Source organism: Metopolophium dirhodum, chromosome 5 (genome assembly GCF_019925205.1).
Source record: "Metopolophium dirhodum isolate CAU chromosome 5, ASM1992520v1, whole genome shotgun sequence".
In the NCBI taxonomy this organism is placed as follows: Eukaryota; Metazoa; Arthropoda; class Insecta; order Hemiptera; family Aphididae; genus Metopolophium; species Metopolophium dirhodum.
In genome coordinates this window covers 23,204,514-23,221,446 of record NC_083564.1, presented here as the reverse complement: position 1 = coordinate 23,221,446, position 16,933 = coordinate 23,204,514, and the positions used below count along the sequence as shown (strand labels likewise).

The 16,933-nt window shown below is 29.0% G+C and overlaps 1 protein-coding gene across 16 annotated transcripts in view; it reads left to right on the top strand.

The window, feature by feature from the left end:
- LOC132944446 (ankyrin-3-like) overlaps positions 1-16,252 on the top strand; it is a 117,764-nt gene extending 101,512 nt beyond the window's left edge. For 8 of the 16 annotated variants that reach the window (XM_061013775.1, XM_061013776.1, XM_061013774.1 and 5 more), the window contains 6 exons: positions 672-725; positions 3,257-9,034; positions 9,272-9,319; positions 10,626-10,739; positions 13,322-13,358; positions 15,349-16,252. In XM_061013775.1, coding sequence (XP_060869758.1) covers positions 672-725; positions 3,257-9,034; positions 9,272-9,319; positions 10,626-10,739; positions 13,322-13,358; positions 15,349-15,391 — 6,074 coding nt within the window. In that variant the 3' untranslated portion in view covers positions 15,392-16,252. Of the gene's footprint in view, positions 273-671; positions 726-1,271; positions 1,869-2,047; positions 2,861-3,256; positions 9,035-9,271; positions 9,320-10,625; positions 10,740-13,321; positions 13,359-15,348 lie in introns of all 16 variants that reach the window. The other 8 variants (XM_061013786.1, XM_061013787.1, XM_061013784.1 and 5 more) reach the window with 8 other exon arrangements.
- Positions 16,253-16,933: the final 681 nt, after the last annotated feature.

The following is a 16,933-nucleotide window of genomic DNA, read 5'->3' as shown; positions in this document are numbered from 1 at the left end:
AAGATTACACCCTTCACCTGTAACACGACTATCAGCATTCAAAATATTTAACCAAAAAGAAACAAAAAAAAACACTGAGCAGAAGAAAATTAAATTTGAACCTACAAAACATGTCTCTGATGTAATAAATATTTTTGAAAGTATGTGCGGTAGTCCAAAATTGAGAAGAAAATTCAATTTCAAACAATTATCAAATTTGAATAGTAACATAAAGATATGTAATTTAAATCAAAAAAATAACTGTAAATGTATCAAAAAAATATCAAAAATAGGTAATTACCAACTATATTATAGAAAAGGTGACGGACTAAACTAACATTTAAATAACTACCATGTAAGTCACAAAATAAAAACGAATTAAGTCACTAAATAATCAAAAATATATTAAAGAACATTCTATTATACACGGTTTAATAATAATAAAATAGTTAGTTACTAATAATGGGTTGTACACAATATTTAATCCATTTAATGTGCAATTAAAAATGTTTGAAATGCTCGGTGTTTAAAGAACTCTTAAATGTGTAAAGTTTTATTAAACCATTGTACAACCTAGCATGATTATACTAATTTCTTACAGCTAAAATACTAATATTATTTTAGATATAACCATTTTTATTTCTGTATATTGGTTTTTGTAAGTATTGTTTAATTTTAAAATTATTTTATAGGGGATGAAGCCAATCAAACTCAACAACAAAATGCAAAGTCTATAGATAATTCTGGTGAGTTCTTAATTGTTAATATACAATTTTAAATTTAAAAAAAAAATTAGATATTAAAAACACATTACACAGTTTTAACGTAAACTTGCAAAAAGGATTAAATGAACCTTATTTCCAAGTGAAACTAACTTAACGCCAATTCCCTGCTTTGCTCAATGTAATGGTAATTATTTAATATAATCAAACGGCTTTTATAGAATAACAAAACACTGTTAATGCTTAAAAATAAATTTCAAACATGTAACATTTTGCACTAATACGTTTTGTTATACGTTGTTTAAACATACTAGAAAAAAATTGAAACTTTTTTAATTTTTAAAATCAAGATAACAAATTATACTTACTAGGCGTTAATAATTATTTTTTAAGTGGATTGAATTAATTGACAGTTTTAATAAAATTAAAACATTTGTATTTACATTTTATATCATCATAAAAATATGTTTTAGAATGGTACAATTTAATACTTAATATGTATATAATATATATATATGGTTTTCTTTTTTCGTTATGTAAATAATTTAATAAAAATAACATGACATTTAGATTATTTTTCAAACGAATTATTCAGCCACAACAGGTCACATTATTATGACAATAAATTGATCAATACAGCAATTAGCCATAGTAGAGAAGAACTAGCAAAATTAGTAAAAGCTGTAGAAATTTTGGAAAATAAAGTAGAAAAGCAAGAACATTTGACAAATGATTTTCTAACCAGAAAATCAGAATCTGAAAGCTCATCTGATGGAGTCAGTAGCTTAGACAATGTTCAAAAAAGGATTTATCGACTATTAAATGATGTTCAAAATCAAGAATACCAAGTACGACATTCATTAAGTGATATTATGCAAAAAATAAACCATTGTGGATTCCCAAAAACCAAAAACATACAGGAAATTCAAGGACCAAGTTTCCGTGGCAATTTTAATACCGCAAGTTTACCATACAGATGGTGGAATAGATCTATGCCTTGTTTGCCATTGTCAGAACGACATATATTTTTATCTGGTTCACAAGACTCATTGTCTGAATCATTTCAAATATGTTATTTTACTCCCAAGAAGAAAAAAAAATCCATATCCAGAATGTCAAAGAATCAAAATTCTGGTTATTGTATATGGCTACCACACAATAAAACAGGTAAAGTGCATTGTTTTCGAGTGTGAAACTGGATTTTGTTATAACAATAAGCTACTAACTGCTATATCCTTAATTCCTTTAAAATTCCTCATATTAAAAAAAAAATAAAATAGAAAATAGAAGTAAGGAAGTTGATGTATAATTAATGTATAACTTTTTTGAGAAATAATCGTTTTCAGAAAACGATCGTACTCAAATAAGACCATTAATGGTTAGAACTCCGTCAGAGAATACTGTACCCGACGATTATGAACACTTAGATGAATGGAAACCGGTTGATTATTCAAAAATATCTCCAGATACTGTGCAAGAAAAGTTAAAGACAATGTTAAGTGATCCTGGTAACCACGATGAAACTCTTACCAACTTGCTTATTGATATGTTAATTGAACAAGAAACCGCTAAATTAGCAGCTTCCGGAGAATTATCTTCCGGATCTTCTGATTCAGATCCTCATGAAACTCAAGATGTCGAACAATTATCAGATTGCCCTTCTCCTATCCCAATAATATCCTCTCCAAAAATTCGCAGAAATGGAGTTGGTGGTTCTCAAAGATTATCAGTACACCAAAGACCAACGTTTAGAGAAATTCACAAAGATGATAGTGAATCTGATAATGATAATGAATACATAGTAACCGAACCTCCAGAGAAATTACCTGGTAGAAAAGTTACATTTCGATTAGAATCAGAGGATGATGAAATTGTTTACCCAGGCCAAAGTGACAGTGAAAACGATTTAGAAGACTGTAATGTGTCTATGTCTACTATTAATCAACCAAGTATCATAGAAGATATGAAATTTGAAATGGATACAGATGTTGGAGAAAAATCATTAAAGAGGGTAGAGAGAAGATTTGAACGTATGGCTTCAGAAACATTAGAAGATAGCCCAATCGCTAAGCAAGCTGTCGAAGGGGAATACCATAGAATAATTTCCCAATTATCAAATGAAGAGGTCGATGTTGCTAATCAAATATGGGATGGAGCCGGTAAATTAAATTGCATTTAGAAGCTTAATACAATAATAACGCTTCTTTCAATACTAACAATAGAAAAAAAGAGAGAATGGTATAATAAACTTGATAGTAAATTGTATATTTTAATACTACGATTTTGATGAAATAGATTTCTTTATGTATTTGTATTATTTTATATAAAAATATAAATCAGCGTATAACAAAACAAAATATAGCACTATACAATTAGGCTTCTTTGTAGATGTTTGATCTACAAAAAACTTTTATTTTCAATTTAAAATGTAATCCATATAACATAAATATCCTAGGACTTGATCTTTTTGGCGAGTTTGTGTTAGTTAGTTAACCATTGTATAAATAACCAATATTCTAATCCTGTATTTTGTTTGTATGTATTTGTGTGTACAGAGCGCAGCCCAGAATTAACAACTAACGCCAACAACTTAGCACTTCAAAACTCCGTAGATAAAATCCCACCTAAACCAAATCCTAGACATTCCATTGACAGTAGTATTACGTCTTCTTTAGATGAAGATGATGTAAACTATACTACAAAAAAACAATTTTGGGAAGAAATAACCAAAACTAATCAACCTCCTCTACCAAAACCTAGATATAGTATTTCATTACCAATCAACAATTCAAAAAGACCTGTAATGAACAATGCTTCTTTAGAACTCTTTGATAATTCATTCGGTGCTTCTGATAATGCAGAAGTACCTGAAATGATCAACAAACCAATGACAAGTAACCAAACTACAGAAAAAATTGTAGTTTCTGAGTTCACTTGTCTGAAATCGGAATTGCTCGATGAACAACCACATATACCACAACTAAAAGAACATAATGTTGTCAAAGAAACTAAACGATTAGATTCTGAAACTGAATATATTATTAAATATGGAGAAGAATCATTAGCTTTCGAAAATGAAGGCTTTCAAGAAGAAGATGTTTTTGATAATAAAGTTTCAGCTAAAAAAGAATACTCTCAGAGTTCAAATAAAAAAAAAATGGACACAAAAACTAGATCAATGTCATTACCATCTCATGAAACTGAACATATTTCCTCTAAAAAATATATTCAACAAATTAAGCCTCAAATGGAAGGCATACAAATGGAACAAGAATCTTCACCTGAACATAAATCATTGAAAAATACAACACGTCAACAATCACCAAGCCAAGAAGTTCTTATTAACCGCCAAATTCATAAGCACATTTTTTCTAATGAATTAGACGAACAAATAGATTCATTAATACCAGAAGAGAAATATTTAGGCTTAAAATGTGAAAAAAGTGTTTCAATGAATTCAATACATACTTCCTCCGATAAAATGACTGGAAGTACAAGTGAAAAATCAATTACGAAAACCGAATCTGCTGAATCATCTGTACTTGATGATTTACCAGAAGAAATAAAAATAAACAAAATTATCTCTAAACAATCAAAAGACAAAAATTCATCAAGTTTAACCCAAGATCATATTGATGAAATTCCTTCAGACACTTGTTCATTTATTGAAGAAAAAGAAAAATCCATTTTACATACTGAATCAATTGATTCTTCAATGATTGATGATGAAATACATAATGAAATAATAGAAAATGGAAAAGAAATTTTTTCACAAACTGTACCCGATCGTATTATTCACACTCCAGAAGAACACATCCCGGACACAATATGGGAAGTCACTCAGCTAGGAACAGACGATCAAGAATTAGAGAACGTTGATATCAAAGATCAATGTATTTTCCATCAAAATTTTGTTCAACAAGTTGATTCTATAGAATCTCTTGAAAACCCAAAAAAAGAAATGACTGGAGAACTGGCTAGAAATATTGCTGAGCAATTAATCAATGAAATTGAAATCGAACTTTCAAAACGTCATGATGTGTTGGCAAACTTACATCATTTAATGATGTCACCTGATCAATTTCAACAATTGGAAAATAGTGGTTATTTAGATATGGAAGGAGAAGATTTGCAACTAAAAATTATGGAATCAGTATTAGCTAAAAAGTCCAGGGACCAATTGAAAAGTATTTCAAAACATGATACAATTACTTCAAGTATTGAAATTACTGACGAAGACTTAAAAAGTAGTGGTTTTGAAATCGAATACGAAGGATTGACGAAATCACGTATCACTGAACATATTATTCCAGAAAGTGATTATGAAAAATCTAAAACAAATCCCTCAAATAAAGACTCAGATATATTTAATGAATTTGGGAAATCTTCACATGACGAAAAAGAAGAATACTATAAAGAAGCAAAAGATAATTTAATTATTGAAGCTTATATAAAAGAACAACAAAATGAAAACGATACACGAATAGAATCTCAAAAAAAAGATATTTTTTCATGTGGGCAAGATGATCATAAATTAATATCTCAAAAGCACTACAAAGATACTAAAACTGGTGTTTTTGAAAATAAGATAATCAATGAAAATGACCAAACGATAGAAACACAAGAACTCGGATCACATTATAATTCTAACTATGATAATAGTATCCATAATATTCAGAATTCAAGTAAAATATCAAACACTGAAAAAGGGAAAATAATCGATGAGCGTGTTATGGAAAATGATAGTCATGAAGTTCATTCTAAAGAATGCTATGAAGTAGAAAATAAACAAAATGTACATGGGAAAACTGGAAATATTATTATGAACGAAAAACACGTTGATACATTGATAAAAGATTTCGACGATGAACTGATAAAAGAAGAACAGCACTCAGAACAAACTACAGATGATGGATTAGAAATATGTAATATAGACCGTGAAGAATATCGAGTAACATCTTGTATTTTCAAAGAAACAGTGAATGATTATAAAAATGAAGTAACATTAATAAAAGATTTTGAGCCATGTTCATCAAAATCACTAATCAAACAATTAAGCGCGGAATCTTTTCCTTCAAAAGATAACTCCGTCCACTCACCAACTTCACCATCATCGTCTTCAATTGATATTCGTGAAGAAAAACGTGTAAATTTTGACGCTGTAGTCTTTAGAAAACCTGATTCAATTAATATAAATAAACTCTCAACAAAAAAACCTGCAGATTCCAGCTCAAGTGATAGCCATTATCATTCGTTTGATCTAACATCGTCTAGCAGACCATGTTCATCAGACGTGGATGGCCTTTTAGCAGGATCATCTGAATATGAATCTGCTGTTTCAGTACCATCAAATGAGTATCACACAGCAATAAGTTCACTGAGCTCAAGAGAATCAATGAAATCACTTGATTCAGAAAGTTCTGGAAACCTTGCATCAGTGGAAAACAGTGAAGCATCTGAGACACTAATTGCATCAACTGGAGATTTAGATTTTGATCAAGACGGTACAAACTCAATATTAGAAGATGAAGATAAAATAGAACCATATGAACAAGAAATACCAATGCATATAATTAGAGGAGAATCCTTACCAATTATAGCAGAATTAACCGAAATGAAGTACAGTAGCATGTACAAAACTCAACCATTTTCTCAGCCAGCTATTAACAGTGAAAAGAATATGCAAAAAATGAAAAGATCGCATGAAATGACTTTTCATCCTATGCCAAAACATATAACCAGTGATAGTTTATCTGATTCATCATCTCATGAAGAAAAATTATTTTCTAGTGAAGATGCCAGTATGAGTATATCAAGTACAGAAGGCCAAGCAATACAAACTGTTGTTGAAGCAATGAACGGATTTCCAGAATCTGGAACATGCAGTTTTAGTTTCAGTGATGAAAATACAAAATCTGTTGAAACCTCAACTATTCAAAATGAAGATGAACATTATGACAATGAAAACAAATGTGTCACAATTATATCATCTTCAGTACCAACGGAATACGGTATTTGCCAAAATGTATGTACTCAAATGACCACAAAATCAGAAGAAGTACAAAAAAAAGGACACCGAAGAAATAGTAGTTCATTTAGTAAGATATTGGTTGAAGACTTAGATATTATTGATAACAAAGAAAGTGCATTTCCAGATCAACCCAAAGAATTTAATGTTTGTGACCAACATTCGGAACATATTCAAGATAAATCTAAAATAAAACTTGAAAATATTTCATCGATAAATGTGCATGATTTGAATTCAGAAAAAGAAATATCTTCAATGCATGATAAACACAATTTTGATATGCATGGAAGTATATCTGATAAACATAGTTTTGAACACATTGATGATATTGCTGAATCAGATGCAGCTTTTCAAATGGTACCTCATGTATCACCAGCAATACCTGCTTCTTTACCCCCTACAATACCAGAAGATCCTTTTTCAGAAGACGAGGATGATTTATTAGACGATTCTACAGATGCAGTTCCTAATATTATGATTACAGAACATATGGCTCCTTTGGTTGATCGTGGTTTTCATTACCCAGACTTAGATCTAGAAGCTAAGGAACTAGAAATTAAATCATCAACTCCTCAAACACCTGCATCAATAAGTAGTAAAGAGTCATCAGATACAGATCAGGGTAGAGAATACATAATAAATGAAGACTATGACCCGCACGAAGAACCTTCGTGGACTGGCGAGGAACAAACAATTCTTGAAAAAGTAGAAGAAACAGAAGAAAAAGAATCTGTTTCTTTAAGTGAATCATTTGAGTTAGTGGATAATATCGAAGAAAAACTCGACAGCTCAGATGATGAATTTGTAGTTATAGAAGAAATAGGAAAAGAAGCAAAAGAAGAAGATTCTGAAGGAAAAGCAATACAAATTCAAAGAAAAACAAAAATAATCCATAAAAATATAACGGGTTCACCTCAACATGAATCAGACTCTGAAAGTCCAGGGTCAAAAAGTCAACTTGAATTAGAGTTTGCAAATCAAAAATGGGTTGAACTTCAATTTGAAGATGACAACACTATAAACGAAGTTTATGGATATAATATAGAGTATGAACGACCCCCCCTTGAAGATATCAAAGAAGAAGATACTGATGATTTGCAAAGCAGTAAAGTCGGAAGTATTGGAAGTCAAGTCAGTCATTCAATTGATAGTTTTGGCAGTATGAAAGAATCATTTAGCAGCACCCCGGAAAGTAAAAAATACTTAGGAAAATCATTAGAGAATGATAATATATCTGTAAGTTCTTTACAAGAATTTGAAAGGTTAGAACAGTTGGTAAGAATCGAATCAATGAAAGCCAAGTCTTCGGGATCTTTAGCATCAACTACAAGTTCTTCTAATAGCAGAAAGGATGATTTATCATTAACTTCTCTTAAGGATTTTGAAACGATAGAAGCAGCTTGTTTTAAAACTGAGTTGATTGAAAACAAAGCTTTAGCCACAGAAAAATCATTAGATGACGAAGATGGAATGTTTAAAATTAATGAAATTATCAAAGAAGCTGAGATAAATTTAGAACAAAACGAAGATAATTCTGAAAAACATTTATCGGAAGATGATAATTTAACTAGTACAGAATCACTTGATTTAAAAACAATTGTTACCGACATGAAAGTGTCAGCTTCTCTTGAACATATGTCAAATACTGGGTTTGTGGAAGGAAAACAAAATGATTATGACGATTGCATGAACTCAAGTGTTTCAAGTCGTGGTTTTAGTAGTCCAATCATGGATGACCATTCAAAAGAGTCATCATACAGAAACAGTTTAATTTTAGGTAGTAATGATTCACTAGGCCCGATTAGTTCCACGTCGACGAATGCCACTTACCACTGTGAAACTGGATCCAACATGTCTTCTAGCTTCACAAGTGGAGGTTCAAATACTATGGTCTCTAGTATGGAAGGCCTTGACAAAACTGGAAGCAAACATGATTGGTTTGACGAACATGAAACTTTTGAAACATTTAGAAAGGACCAAGATGGAACAGAATTCACTCATAAAGTCATACGACTGCCCGCTGAAATGCATAAAGTAACGGCAAAAGGACCCGACAAAGATAAAATTATAGAAGATTTTGTCGAATACTTTTCACCTGGAGAATTCCAAGAGGATGTGGAACGTACAGATGAGCATGGTAATATATTTGTTACAAGAATTGTACAAAAACGAATGGTTTTTGATACTGAAGAGTTAGCAAGTAAAGGCGTTTCTGAAGACGAATTAAACGAATGTTTGAGAAAACTTTCTAAAGACGCCCCTAGTGGATTTGAAATCAGTAAGAAAACTTCAACACACATTGCAGGTATTACGTGCATTAGATATGTAATATAGGTCATCTTCATCTGTATATATAAACTCATTGTATTTTTATCTACTATTCCAATTCTATTTTCTTCTTAAACCTATATTTTAATAACCATTGCATGCTTTTAAGATAAAACTTCGATTGAATATTTGAATTTTCAATAACAACTTTTCAATAATATAACACTTTCAAATACCGTTTGTTTAGATAATTAATATTATTGAAATGTTATAGGATCGTCTGAAGAGATAAGAGAACCATCAAAATATGATACAAAACAAGGTAAATAATCGAAATTAATAACAAAAGCATGAAATGAAAATAACTCACAAGAAATTCAGATACCTTACAAAAATTTAATTTTAATTCGTATACCATTTTTATTGTGTAGCTCACAAAATTAGATGAAAGCAGGGGCGCCCCAATCGGGACGAAGGGGTCAGTCGTGTTTCCCTTACCAAGTAGCTTTTTACAAAAATGTCTTAATTGTTTATAGTTAGTTATTTTGTAAATTAACTATTTTCTTATTTCATTAATATTAATAAAACTGTATATGAATTATTAATACATATACATTTCAATATACTATTGACATTAGGTTTTAATGTGTAGTTGTACACACTATTTTAAAAGAACAACGCACCCACGGTTGTCTCCATTTTATAAACGCGTAACATAGCAAATTTTAAGCTCAGGATAATCAATTTTACTCTTGTTGATTTGAAAGTGTTTTTGAGTTACCTATTTTATCCTATTATCAAATTTAAAGGTATGCATATTATTTAAGGCCCCACACTGAATTTTTTTGATATTTTGTTATTTTATTTTAAAACAAGTTGAAAGCAGTTTAAAATGTAAGTATTTTTTGTTCATTGTAAAATATCTAACAAAACTTGCTTAAAAATTAAAGTAACAAAAAAAACCCTACTTAGTGATATTCTTATCTTTAAATGTTATAATTGGTCAATAATTCACTAAAATATTATAAATATAGGAGTAATCGAGTAAAATGGATTATTCTAAATATAAAATTTACCATTTTTAGCGTTGGTAAGACAGAGACGACATAAGTACTTATAATAATAATTATATATTTTAAAAAAGCTAATAAACAATTTAAAAGACTAAGTTTAAACCTTAATTATTCGTCAACCCCCCCCCCCCCTAATGGGTCTTGGAAAGTCGTTGCTTAGAAAATATAATATTTTAATACATATTTAAATGTTTAAATAGTATCTACATGTATATATAGTACCTACAATATAAATAATATCTATACGTATATATTTAAATTATATAAATATTTTTAAAAAAAATACAGTTGAGTCTCGACAAATCGAATCTCAAAGAGAATAAAATAAATTCAACTTATGTATTTTTCGAGTTATTTACCTCAAACACAAATTATAAACACTTCAAGAGACAAGAAAAAATTCGAGTTTTCCGAGACTCGACTTTACGAATATTGCGCATTAGATAATGAAGCTCTATCGGGGCTAATATAGGATAGACGATAGTTATTTAGTACTTAGGTAGTAATACTTATATTAGTAATTAGATTTAGACGCTTTTTTGTGGTGATTGGTAGAGTTGCAAGTGGCTGCATCAAAACCGGAGTTGAAGTGTGAAATTAGTATGGACGACGATACAGAAATAGATCTACGCGAGCATGACTGGCGCTTTCAACATCAAATAAATACCGGTTAATAATCAAATTATTAAATAATACAATTTAAAAAAGAAAAAATTCATATGGCTAATACATTTAAACACTTATCTCATTTGTACACAATAAGTTAATTTTCTTCATAATTGATTATCTACCTATATAATGAAAAACACAATATTATAGAACTATAGAAGTATATAATGCTATATATCAAGCACATATATTTTATATTATGAAGGTTCTTAGAATATTCTCAAAGTAAATCAACAAATCATACGTTTGTAACAATTTAAAAAAAATCATTGCTAATATTGTTAACCTTAAGACATTAAAAATACTTTTGTATACATAAGCGTCATTTGTTTAGAATAATCAAGGCTCAGCTCACTTGTATGCTTAAATTAGGTATTTATATTAGTAGGTATTATTTTTTTGTATTTAGTATTTTTAGAGTTATCAAGTACGCATAGGTACTTAATATAAATTATACCATTTAAAAACTTTCCTATGGCAATACTAACTTTTATCTCTAAAGATAATAGTCTATATGGCTATATCTATATTAATCTGGTTAGTATTTTCATAAAGGTAAACTTATATCAGTACCTACTTTTAACTTGAACACATTTTATTAACTGTATATGATTAATATTATAAGTATATAACTATAGGTTTTATACACAATAGTACGATACACATCCCTGTTTATAATATAAACCTATGGGAAATACTCAATAGAACCACGCGGCACATTTCTTCAATGCCACAACAAAATTAAAAGCTTAAAAATATGTCATAATTTAAAAAAATACATAATTTAAGCATAAAATGTAAAGAGCAATAAGAATCTTTAATAAATCCCCTTGGAAATTAATTATTGAAAGATAATTTAAAATAACTCAATAGTAACCCAACCCATTCTGAATACATTAAAATGTGTGCCATTGTGAATTATGCATTTTTGATATTGGTACCTACATACCAACTTAGACTTAAGTTGTGTACCAACATAAATATATATGTACATACAGTTTGCATTACTTAAATGTTTTATTTCATTCTTATATTATAAAACATATATTATAAAGTATAGAATCAGAATGTGTATAATATATAATACAGGTGAAAGGTTTAAAACGTTATAAATAACAGGTGATTGTAAAATGAATAGCAGCACCATAATCCTTAACTAAGAATATAATATGATATAAGTAATAATAAATTACAAACTACAGCTGTCGGCAATATGTTTATTGGAATAAGTTGCATTTTATTGGCAAAATGGCATGTATAATTATGATAAGTGATAACCTATCTGGCTATTTACATAACTTAATCACACGCTATAAGTCCAATTCTTTTTTTTAATATCTATTGCAGGGATCTTCAGCCTTTTTAGGGAGCAGGCAACTATATTAAGGTTGCTTAATTTCAGGGCCGCATTAAAAATGTGTATTCAATTATTTAAAAAAATACATGCTATAATTATTAAAATAGGTTAGTGGGCGTCAAATAAATACAAGACCATGGACTGAAGACCCCTGACCTAGTGTATTGACAGAATATTGAAAATGTTGTATTTTGAAAGAATTTAAGGACCGGTTTCCGCAATTCTATAAAATTTGAAAATTATATTTTTTATTTTAGTTGCATCCTTAATTATAATACTTTTTCACTAATCTACTGCCCGATACCTATTTAGGGGAGGTTGATGGGGTGTATTATATCGAAAAAAATTACTTCACGGAACAATTCTCAAGTCTTGTAGAATTGTCGGATTTTGATAGGTAACTATTTTTTTATCTGAAAGAAGAAGAATTCCTACAGGCCGCATCGAACTCCGATTTTTAATTTTATTTCAAATAATGGTATAATATAATTTATAAAAAACCGCTTAGAACAGTATTATTTTTTAAGAGTTTGGGATTAAAAATTTGAAAAACGAAGTCCGATGTGGCCTGTGAAATATTACTCTCTATAAGTTAAAAAAAATTATCAAAATTGCTTATTTTTACAGAACAGGATTATTATGACAAATTTACAATGGTACCGGACCTTAACTAATAAATTTACCTTTGAACATGAACTAAAAATGTTAGTTTCTGCTTTCAAATAATTTCTTTAGAATCCAAAGACATTGGTACTTACCATGAAACCGGTACCTAACCGTTGAAACCTACCTTTGTAGTGATATTATTATACAAGACAACTTTTATAAATTTCATTTTTGGCTCTAGCTTAAACCGCATGGTACCTACTAAAATACTGGAATACATTTCCTATAATATTACCTAATTAATAATTTAGATTGTTCCTACTTAAATCAATTGCTATGTAAAGCGTAAGCATTTCCGAAAAATCATTAAACAAGTGCCTAATATACCAACAAAAAATTGCAAAAAGTTTTTCAGTATTTATTACAATTACAATTATTCATTTATAAATAAGAACATAATTTGTTTTTTTTAATCTAACCTTAGTCACAAATATATATTATACACATTATATTTTGCAGATTTTAAGTTTTTGTTTACCTAATAGAATAGGACATAGGTACAAAATATATAAATGAATGTCAAAAACTATAAACTGAAGATAAATAATTTTTGTTTTAGAAACTGATGACATTACAAAGCCAAGTACATCTGGATGGTATGTATATAAGTGTATAGTAATACAATATAAAAAATAGTTAAAATAATAAATGATGAACAATGTTACCATTGTAGACATAATATTAAGTACCCGGATAAAAAACCCATAGAAAAATGTATGACTTTGGTTGCAAATTTGCCATTTTGTTTACAACTATTTAAGATGAGGATGGCCGCATATGGGGCGGTTTCATTTTCCTTCTAAAACGAGATACTGTTTTCGGGTTTTCCTCCACCAAAAAAAAAGGTTGGTTTCCATCTTCCTCCACATAATTTTAGACTGAAATTATGTCTATTTTCCTCCAATATTTTAGCCAGTGTTGTAGTATTACGTTCCATATCATAAAGATAAAGTAAGGCTATGATCACATTTTCGGTTGATAGGTACATTCTGGTATTGGCTATATCTGTATCAGCTATCGAGTAAGCCTAATAAAGAATATTTTTTATTTTTTTGATATGCATAAATTTTTTATATTAACTATTTTATTATTTTATTTATTATTTATTGGCGGAAAATGGACAGTGGAGGAAAACGGTATCTCGTTTTTGGAGGGAAATGCTACTGCCCGCTAAGTGTTGTCTCCATCTTACAAATGTAAAACATAGCAAAAATTGTTTTGTGTGGGTAAGAACCACTCAGGCTATAGACCTAGCTAAGCAACCAAATTTCACACTATGAAGAGGAGAACATTTAGAAAGGTTGTTTTTATTTTTTCGATATCAGAACTAAAAAAAAGTTATTCAAGTATGAAAAACTCAAGAATAATACATTTTTAAACAATAAGGACTTTTTTCGTATTTGTGTTATCGAAAAATTAAAAACAAGGTTGCACAGTCAATGTTTTCCTCTTTTTAGCGTCAACATTTGGTTGTTTAACTTAGACTACAGTCTACAGCCTGAATAGTTCTTACTCGCCCCAAACAGTTTTTGCTATAATTTTCATTTGAAAACACGTCATGCGGGTGTAGCGTCATCTTAAAACAGTTTAACAAATTGCCTTATATATGCATAGATATAGGTAGCAACTATAACTATAGGTCGGTAGTCAACAAATGGCAACCGGTGGATGAACTTTATCTGGTCCGCAGAAGAGAAATTTTTTAAACTTTAATTTCCGATAGTGATTTACATTAAGTTTTCATGATTTTATGGTTTTTACTTTCCTTTATTGGATAAACATGTACATCATTATGTAATGGTCCTAGAAAACTTCCTAACGTGGCCCTCTAAAACATTAATTGGTGATCCCTCGTCCCTGCTAAACGGTACAGTACAGTAACGATACTGGTCTAGTTGACCCCAGCCCAGGAGGCAATTCTCCGCCACTCAGGTTTAGTTGACGCCCGCCACTTACATCTCTCGTATTTTCGATATTATAATTATTAATCAATAATACTAATACATTATACATTTATGATTATACAGAACAATTCAGGCGATCAAAATAAAAATATATAAATAAATCGTAATACTAATAATAAAAAATAAAAAAATTATAATAAAATAAATCGTAGTCATCGTATCATTTTTTTTTTTGCTGTTCAGATGACGACAACTGAATAACTGAGGTAGGTACTCCATAATGTCATATAGGGCACCCGCTATTATACCTATCTTATATCATTAATTTTACTGCACGGATTTTACCAAACATTATTTTTAAAATATCTAGATAATTAGAGAATTTCACACGAATGCCTAACGTATATGTCTCGTATACCTTTTTTATCTGCACTCTGCAGTCTATCAGTATATTACCTATACATTTTATAACATCGATCTATAATATCGATAGATAAGATATTTTGATCGCCTGAATTGTTCTGTATAATCATAAATGTATAATGTATTATTGATTATTGATTATAACATCGAGAATACGAGAGATGTAAGTGGAGGGGGGATTGCCTTCTGGACGGGGGTCACTAGACCAGTACCCACATACAATATACCTTGACTAATGAAAATCGTTTTATTATTTCAGGACTGGAAAATCGAAACCGAAAGAAAATGTATCAGAACTGTAAAGTTAATATATGATTTTGAATTTTAATAATTGTATACATCACTATTATTATTAGAAAATGTTATTAATAATGTAAAAACATTTAGTAGGTCAATCTGAAAAAAAAAAATATGTAAATGGATTCATATGTTTTATTCATATGATTCATACATTCCAATGAATATTTGAATACATGTACTAACTTAAAGTATTAATACATATAATAAGTTATCATCATTTAGGTAACTACTACATTATACCTATACCTAGAAATACCGTATAAATTTCATTTTGCAATTAAATTAAATTATAAGAGTTGGTACATACATTAACGTTCGTACCTATAATATAATTTGCGTATTTCTGAATATTTATTTTTAAAATAATGAATTATTGTTTAGATAATTATTATAATATGTATTCAAATATTTCATATGATATTGAAATTAACCATTTTTATTTATGTTATATCGCTTAACATTTGTCTCTTGTTTGTCTTACAAATACTTTACTATATATACCTATACCTAAATGGCTACATCTAGAAGTTAGTCAATACCTATACCTATATTTTATATATATATATATATATATATTATATAATAAATATGTATATATAATAATATATATACATATTATTATTATTCATATTTATCCCATTATTATATAACTTACTATTGATATTTTTATTTGAACTACAAAATAATTTATTGTTACCTATTTTATGTCGTACTTAATGAAATTTTGTCATCTTGTATAAAATTTACTTTTAAATAAAATGACAGCCCATTGCAATTAAAATGAATAGGCAAAAACATATTGTTATTGTATCTATATAGGCTGTGCGTTATTTTTGATGAATGAATATGATGCTTTTAATAATCATTAAATGTGTTCATTTTTTTTTTATTTTAAACCTATATCCTATCATAAATCAAACGAAAATACTCTAAATAAATACCTAGTAAAAGAGTTAGTTGTCAGTTTACTGTACTATAGGTATACTATAAAATATAAATACGTACTTACCATGTACCTACGTACGACGCTCATTGGGAAGGCAGAATAATGCTTCCGCTACAATTCTCTAAAATGCGTTTTCGGTAATATTTTAGATTCCAAGCACAACGATAAAAGTAGGTATTGATTTTACAATGTGTGTTCTTTTTGGTGTATGGAAACATTATTTCTCGTATATAAAAATGCTCTGATCAGAGGTTTCTCGGTTTCTGCGTAGCAAATTTTATGTAGTTGGTACTTTTTAAATTTAAAACTTTAAGGTAATAAATTCTCATCACGGTACCTTTTTAAAATAATTGGAAAAAACACAAACATTTTTTTTTTAATTGTAATTTTATTATTAAAATGATTGTTTGGTAACCTTGGTTAACAAAAAGTTAGACCGATTTCATTTAGGTTGTCGTCGATTTATTATTTTGTTTTAACTATAAATTTTGATAAAAAAATTACTCGTTCGGTCAAAAAACTTAAAATTTGAACACAAGGTTAAAATATTAAAGATATATAATTTGCAGATTTTTTTTTGTAAGCATTTAAATTTTGA